The following is an 8,926-nucleotide window of genomic DNA, read 5'->3' as shown; positions in this document are numbered from 1 at the left end:
ATATTATTACATGTATTCTTTGTAATAAGACAAGTAATAGAAAGAGCATCGACACACGAGGCTTTCTGATTTGTACGATTTCTGCCGTCACAATAAGTAAACCCCAGCAAAAATGAGCCAAACAATGGGAATGTTCTGGAGTGCGGGTAACTAATACCTGCACTCCAGTTAACGCACTGTGCATGTATATGTTACTATTTAACTCTGACACATTCTCAACAGAAAGGTCCCCAAACTATGATACAATGGGCTTTGTACAAGTCTCGAATTACGCTCTTGATAATAGTTCCTATATGTACTTTTTATCAACCCACAAAAACACGTGTCAGCAGTTATATTTTTAAGGTATCTCATCACAGCGGAGCGACATTTTTTTATCAACATATGCTTACTTTCTAATGAGCAGAACAATATAGACCAAGAATTCAATAGCTCTAATAAATAAGTCACAACTCTTTTTCTGAGTAGATTCGTAAACATAAAATCTAACGACGCTCCAGCAACGTCATTTTTTTTTAATGATTTATGGATAACTTGGAGATAAGGTCTGTTCAGAATACAGAATCAATCATTTTATAACCCGTTATATCGTTATAATGGTGATTAACTCATTTAAACATACAAACACAACCGTTTCACATAATTTGTCCAACTTGTCATAGTGGTTACTTCCCTGGACGAGAAAATTCATACAATAAACTGATTCAAATACGCAATACGCTAAGTAGTGACCTCTCTTAAAGAGCCCAGTGATTTGCAATCGACAACACAGCCGAGTATCTTTTTCGGACGAAGTCCGTCTATGATCGGTTTGACTTCCTGTTAAATTTACAAGGAAGAACTGAATATTAGAAGGGTTCTTATTGGTCATTTTAAAATTACAACTGAAATCCAGGAATTTCATTGGCCATTTTAAAATTAGTATAATAATCTGACCAAATTATACAATAATCTATAGGAGTATCGGAAACAAATTTCTAGTTAAATTGAGATCTGTGAACTTCCTGCAAATAAATATTTTTTCACTGTTTTTCATACATTCTATATTCAACATAAGAATTTACAAAGTTATAAATGAGCCTTGTCATGACAAAACCAACATAATGGGTTTGCAACCAGCATGGGTCCAGACCAGCCTGCGCATCCGCGCAGTCTGATCAGGATCCATGCTGTTCGCTTACAGACCCTATAACAAGTAAAGAAACTGATAGCGAACAGGATGGATCCTGATCAGACTGCGCGGGTGCGCAGGCTGGTCTGGATCCATGCTGGTCGCAAACCCATTATATTGGTTTTGTCGTGACACGGCTCAAATGATATTCTTAACTGACGTGTTCCACGGCATGTTAACACCAAAAGCAAGTGAAAGCAGTTTTACCTCGTTCGAGTATCTTTTTAAAGATACGTCTTGTTTAGATTCTTGTTGTCTTTGGAAACGGTAAGAAAGTGTACTTTTGAAGCATGCGGTTAGTTGTGTTTTCGTAATGCCTCTGTTTATTTTTCTTTTACTATTTATAATTTATTGTCCATGCATTGCATTTTTATATTTATATCAAAGTGAATAACTCAACATTTTAAAAATGTTTCGTAATATAGAAAACGACAAGCAATGAATACTATGACGTGAAAACTACCTTAAACAAATAATAGACAATATCAACATGCACGTTATTTTCGGATTTTTCATGCGTTTTGGCGGGAAAAGGCTAACCATGGCTATATAAAGAGAAGCTCAAGACGGGAACGTTATCCAGTCTTCTTGCTTTATCCCTGGACACACGAACATAGCTCTATCAAGGTAAGAATTTTTATAGCGTTGAATTTACAATTTTTTTTTGTTTCACAATTTTATTTACAATTTTCTTTTGTATTTTTACACCATTTTGATAAATGCCTGTTGAGAAATTTTGGCCACCTTCATCGAGTGGATGGTTAACTTTCTCAATTACAATCGTTGGGCACTCGCCATGTGGCCAGGACTAATCATACATGTTATCAAGCAACCTTTTGCTTCTAAAAGCTGCTACCCCACACTTTGTGGTTTAGGCGTTTTTGAAATAAAATACTATTATAAGATAAAATTTTACCACAGACTCGTACATTTTGATAAAACATTTCTTGCCCGAACAAAAACATATTAAATACAGTTTTGTATTTATACAGCAATGTTTATGGTGTTGTAATTTAAAACCGTTGCAGCCTTTTATTTTGTAAATGTTGATTGACTTAAATTATACACACCAATTATTGGATATCTTATCATGCCATAATTTAAAGATTCCATAACACCTTCGCACATGATTGCACCTGTAAAAATTCATTGGAACTGTTTTATATATGCATGTTTTTGAACTCAACACGTGTAAAATAACGTCTTATTTATTTTATTCAACAAATATCTGTAAGCCAGGTTCTTGACACGCACTTTGGATGTAGACCCCGCCTTTCACCGCCCCTGAATATTAAAGAATAAATGATTTGTAGGACAAGTCTGGTTCTTCGCTTTATTTCGTGGGATGAAATTAATTTCAAGATTTTAGAATAAGCAATGGCAAACTTGCTCGCATATTGTTATTCAAAATTGTAACAGTTACTTTATTTAACGGCCCCATAAGGCTATATTACACACATTGCGTGTCACCACACGTGCACCTCTTTCAAAATGCAATACACTTTTTTTCTTATAAACAAAATCGCCTTTAACGTATAAAATTTCAGCAACTCGGAAGATTTGTTTTTTTCTTATTGAAAAGCTAAATTTCTATTTTTTTTCAGATGTACTTTGCATTTGTCGTTCTGCTGCTTACCTCTTATATAAATGCAAACGAAATGGATCCTAAAACATTAGAGGGTAAGTTACTATATTATATTTCGAACTTTAATCTACCATTTAAAGTCCGTAGTGTTATCTTTTTTGCATTTGCAAAGGACAAACATCGACATTTAAAATATTTTTAAAGCAAATTGTATACATGTTTGGAAGATATGCTCTCACTCACGTATGCCATTTTGTTCACTTTACTTATGGAATAAAACATATGAACTTGAAAATCTGGAAAGCCATTTTCAGCAGTCAAGTTAAGTTTTCCGAATTGGTTGGCAACCGTGTATCATTTCCTGTTCAAAATAAATATATATAGAAATTCTAGCTTTGATAACTTCAAAACCATTCAACCGATGGATAAACTTTAGTCTTGCAATCCTATTTGAACAAACTCCCCAATATCCTTGTCCGTTAAATTTAGTTAAACGATATAAGAAATACCGCAACTGGTTTCCGAGTTGATTTCCGAGTATCGGTTATTAGGGTAATAAATTTCATCTTACAGGATTCCAGTCGGCAATATATGGGAACATTATGGCTCACTTGGATGCCGAGTACCAACTACTTCAGCCAGAACTTTTTGAGCATAATCGCAGCATGGAATTTTGCAAAGGACAAGTAGAAACGGCACAGGAAGCATGTAGAATTTGTGCCGGTATAGAATGTGAAGGGTACTGAACAGTATATTACTATGGTCATCCTTATCTAAAATATTTTCACAAATTTATTGAAATCTATGGAATTCTTTCAGAATGTCTCAATTTTGAAATAATAAATGTATGGGAAGCTGCGTTCCCTACTACAGATAAGTACACTATACCTTAACTTAAAAACTGCCAATTTTCATTGACTTGTATCAATATTATGACTTGGTGTAGAATTTAAACTAGATTGCTTTGCATCAAGTCAAAACCTGTTTTTCAATCTGATTTTTAAAGAGACTGTGTAGCAATATTATTAATATTCTGACATCAAATTTGAGTATTGAGTATATTAGATCTTTAACGTAAAAGACCTTTAACGTAAAAGACCTATCAATGTTTTTTTTTTCTTTTGTTCAAAATCAATTTTATAACAAACTTGCTTCTTAAATTTCTAAATTTACTTGAATTTTAATTTCAGGCATTTCGGAGACTGGATCACGGTAATTTTAAAACATTTATTTATTTATTAATAATCAAAACCTATTTTAATCGATGCAGTTTGATGATTATCACGCACATCTAATAACATAAATGTTCCAAGTTCCTCAACTTATGCATTTACAAAGTCATACACATTTTCATATAAAATATAAATAAAATGGCAAAAAGCACTTTATACCTTGACTACACGTACTTCCTAGCATACTGTAACGTGATTAATTTCCGATATGTATTACACTTTAATCAGATTAAACTTGAATTTCTTTAAAAGCTGAATTCATGAAATAACCATTGTACTTGCTATCGCGTTGAAACTTTTTTCAGGGTGGTCTAAGTGATATGGGTGGTTGGTTCAAGGGTGCTGGCAACAGTTTCGTAGATTGGAAAGGCTGGGAAGCAATGGGCGGCTTCTTCGGAAAAGTTGGCAATTGGTTTCAAGGTGCCGGAAATAGTTTCGTCGGTTGGAAAGGCTTTGAAGACATGTCCAACTTTTTCAGCGGTATGCTACAATCTTTAAAAATATACATGTACACTTTTAACATAACCTGTAAAATTATGATATCTTATTTCTGGTTCCGATAAAAATAAATATATAATTAAAATGTAATTGAAAATATAATTCTTGTATTTTACTAACATTTTGTCTATAGTCGGATGTCAATTTTATAATTACAGGAATTGGCAATACATTTTCTAGTGGATTCAATTCGGTTAAAAATGGGTTGAGCAGTTTTGGCAACAAGATTAGCAACGGATTTAGCAGCGTTGGAAATAAAATCGGTAAGTTTTGTATTTACATGTTTTTAGCTCGACTTTTCTATGAAAAGGGGAGCTATCCTACTCGCCCCGGCGTCGGCGTCGGCGTCGGCGTTGGCGTCACACCTTGGTTAAGTTTTTCGTACCACCCCACTTTATTTCAGAAGTATTACAAGTATGGCTTTGAAACTTACCATACTTGTTCACCATCATAACCTCCATCTACAGACAAGAGTACATAACTCTGTCAAGGTTTTTGACAGAATTATGGCCCTTTTTTGACTTAGAAAGTGTATTGAGCTTGGTTAAGTTTTTTGTACCACCTCACTTTATTTCAAAACCATTGGAGGTATTGCTTTGAAACTGACCATACTTGTTTACCATCACGACCTTCATCAACAGACAAGAGGACATAACTCTGTCAAGGTTTTTGACAGAATTATGCCCCTTTTTGACTTAGAAAATACATTGAATATGGGTAAAATCCACTTATTGCCTTAACCCTTTGAGATATTGCTTTGAAACTTTTAATGCTATTTCACATCATTACCCCCATCTGTACGCAAGAGAAGGTAACTCTGTCAAGGATTTGTTTTAAAAATTAAGGCCTTTTATCGACTTAGAATCTTGGTTAAGTTTTTATACCCCCGCACAACAAAGTTGTAAGGGGGGTATACTGGAATCAGCTTGTCCGTCCGTCCGGCTGTCCGTCCGTCCGGCCGTCCGTCCGTCCGGCCGTCGGTTTTTTCTTGTCCGCCCAATAACTTAAGATTCCTTTGACCCTTAGTCTTCATATTTGGCATGGAGGTTAGTCATGATTAGTAGATGACCCCTATTGATTTTGAGGTCACTAGGTCAAAGGTCAAGGTCACAGGGGCCTTGACTTCAAAAAGCTTGTCCGCCCAATAACTTAAGATTCCTTTGACCTTTAGTCTTCATATTTGGCATGGAGGTTAGTCATGATTAGTAGATGACCCCTATTGATTTTGAGGTCACTAGGTCAAAGGTCAAGGTCACAGGGGCCTTGACTTCAAAAAGCTTGTCCGCCCAATAACTTAAGATTCCTTTAACCCTTAGTCTTCATATTTGGCATGGAGGTTAGTCATGATAAGTAGATGACCCCTATTGATTTTGAGGTCACTAGGTCACAAGGTCACAGGGGCCTTGACTTCAAAAAGTTTGTCCGCCCAATAACTTAAGATTCCTTTGACCTACAGTCTTTCATATTTGGCATGGAGGTTAGTCATGATTAGTAGATGACCCCCTATTGATTTTGAGGTCACCAGGTCAAAGGTCAAGGTCACAGGGGCCTTGACTTCAAAAAGCTTGTCCGCCCAATAACTTAAGATTCCTTTGACCTACAGTCGTCATATTTGGCATGGAGGGTTAGTCATGATTAGTAGATGACCCCTATTTGATTTTGAGGTCACCAGGTCAAGGTCACAGGGGCCTTGACTTCAAAAAGCTTGTCCGCCCAATAACTTAAGATTCCTTTGACCCACAGTCGTCATATTTGGCATGGAGATTAATCATGATAAGTAGATGACCCCTATTGATTTTGAGGTCACAGGTCAAAGTCAAGGTCACAGGGGCCTTGACTTCAAAAAAGCTTGTCCGCCCAATAACTTAAGATTCCTTTGACCCATAGTCTTCATATTTGGCATTGAGGTTAGTCATGATTAGTAGATGACCCCTATTGACTTTGAGGTCACCAGGTTAAAGGTCAAGATCACAGGGGCCTTGACTTCAAAAAGCTTGTCCGCCCTATAACTTAAGATTCCTTTGACCCACAGTCTTCATATTTGGCATGGAGACTGGTCATGATTAGTAGATGACCCCTATTGTTTTTGAGGTCACTGGATCTAAGGTCAAGGTCATAGGGACTTTGACTTCAAAAAGTTTGTCCACCCATTAACTTAAGATTCCTTTGACCCACAGTCTTCATATTTGGCATGGATGTTGATCATGACGATAAGGTGTCCCCTATTGATTTTGAGGTCACTGGGTCAAAGGTCAAAGTCACAGGGACCTTGACAAAAAAAAAGCTTTTCTTCTCAATTGCTAAAGAATGTCCTGTCTGCAATGTATTGATTTTGACATTTTCACATTTGAAGCATGTAGAATACATAACTTAGCAATGCACTGACTTAGTAACCTCAGATTTGGCAGGGAGGTTGTCCTTGAGCTCTAAATGGCCACTGTTGATTCTGACAAAGTGGTATGCGGGGGTATTCACGCCATGATAGTGGCAGTTCTAGTTAGTACCAGTCCACTTTTTGACTGAACTGTTTGAGATATTAATTTGAAAGTTGGAATACTTGTTTACAATCATGATTCCCAAACATGTCCAGGAGAAGGTAATTCTGTCAAAGATTTTATTTGAATTATGGCCCTTAACTGTCAATGTTTTGTATTATAGGCAAGCACTAAAAAACTTAAAAAATCTAAAAAAATTCATTCCTATCCACTTGTTCACTTTACCATAAATTATGTCATAATAAAATAATTCTTCACTAAATATCTTAATGCTCATGGCCATTGTTCACTTTAAAAATACAGAGATTCTTGTATTGCCTTTTACTGCAAAAACTTTTTTTATTGGCAAGCAATAAAAAAGTCGAGCGCGCTGTCTTACGGACAGCTCTTGTTGTATAATGTCGGCGACTCAATTACAATTTTGAAATATTGAATGTTTGACTTTTTCAAACTGAAAACCAGTTAGCAGGTTGAATGGTTAAATCTCTCGTTGGACTTTCAAGTAATGTAAATGCGTTATTTCCCTTTATTCGGTTTCAAGATCGGCTGTTTTTCATTCACATGAATAACTAGGGAGATATTCTACATTTTGCTATGCCTAATACATAAGTACAGTATCTTCATATAAATATTTCCTATGATACAGGCAATGGTTTTAAAAAGGTAGGCAGTGGATTTAAAAGCGTATTTGGAAGACGCCGTCGAAGTGTTAGACGCGCCATGATGGTTCATAAACTACGAACAGTAAGACATCGTTACATGGCCAAGAGACAGCAAGAACTTGACGAACAAACGAGACAATGCATGCAAAAATGTACCGAATGTACACCATTCCTTGGTGACCAGACAGCTTTAATTGGAGAAGGTAATAAACCTTTTGAAAAATTTGTATGCTCCCACACTGAAGTCATTGAACCGTCCATCACCCCAACCCAGTTATTATACCAATGTTTTTGTAAGTTTAACACACTTGTTCACCAGTGCTTTAAATAGGTTTTTAAACTATTACACACAAGTATCTATTGATAAATAGATGGTCATTAACATGGGAAGTCAAAAATCGAAATTAAACCGGAAGCTATTTCTAAATAACTTGTAATTATATAATTTTTTCGCAGCTGTACCCGATTTTTTGACTTGGCTTAAGGCACATTATGCTACGGAAATCAGGATGCCAACGTTTGTTTTAATAAAAGATTTAAAACGAATAAGGTCGTAAATGTAGCACAATGTAAACAATTGGCATGTTGACCTCCATACAAAATAATAAATCACTTATAACGGTACGGATTTCCAAGTAGCAAAGAAGCAATATTCGGCTATAGGCTCCGAGTACTTTTATAACATTGTTGTTAAATAGCCGAGGCATAAAAATGATTAGGTACATTCCAAGCTGTAAAAGTATCAGATTTTCTAATTTTAACTTCGGGAGTACTTTTGTTTGATTCCCCCTTTAACATTTTAATACGACTATTTCTCAACCCAATTCAAGGTATTCACTTCAAATATAATTAATATCCAGAAATTAACATATGATATTTTAAATAGAATACCACCAAAAAAAAGTGTTTAACTAATAAAAAACTTTTCTGTTCAATTTACACGCTAATTTGACAAATATTGATTTCAGTTTGTGGGGATGACATCCTATTGGAAGAGGCAGCTATGACGGAATTGATGTCCAAGATGCAGGCTCTCTATGTTGCCAATGGCAATCCTCTTCAAGGAACAACGCCTATTATCTCTAAAGTAAGAATACCATAATTTTAAAATGCATTCTATTGTGTTTAAAGTAAAAAGATCCAAGTTAAATAGAAATGAACATTTTAAGATTACATTGGTAGCTTGGTCAACATACAAATTATCTGTTTTGCCAAATTCTAAAAAAATATAAGTGCCCCCTCTACCTATTCGAATTCCGACTTTTAAAAATTTTTTACCCCTT

The 8,926-nt window shown here is 35.5% G+C and overlaps 1 protein-coding gene across 1 annotated transcript; it reads left to right on the top strand.

The window, feature by feature from the left end:
* Positions 1 to 1,713: 1,713 nt before the first annotated feature.
* Positions 1,714 to 8,721, top strand: LOC132737147 (uncharacterized; the record flags this gene model as incomplete). The annotated part of the gene is given in 8 exon segments (XM_060724401.1): positions 1,714 to 1,798; positions 2,776 to 2,851; positions 3,330 to 3,495; positions 3,947 to 3,968; positions 4,294 to 4,468; positions 4,645 to 4,749; positions 7,628 to 7,846; positions 8,612 to 8,721. Coding segments are annotated over 7 exon segments (873 nt in total), but the record flags the coding sequence as incomplete, so codon positions are not given.
* Positions 8,722 to 8,926: the final 205 nt, after the last annotated feature.

This window comes from Ruditapes philippinarum, unplaced genomic scaffold (assembly GCF_026571515.1).
Source record: "Ruditapes philippinarum isolate M1 unplaced genomic scaffold, ASM2657151v2 ctg20235_1_1_1_1, whole genome shotgun sequence".
Classification (NCBI taxonomy): Eukaryota; Metazoa; Mollusca; class Bivalvia; order Venerida; family Veneridae; genus Ruditapes; species Ruditapes philippinarum.
This window is presented reverse-complemented; position numbering and strand designations above follow the sequence as displayed.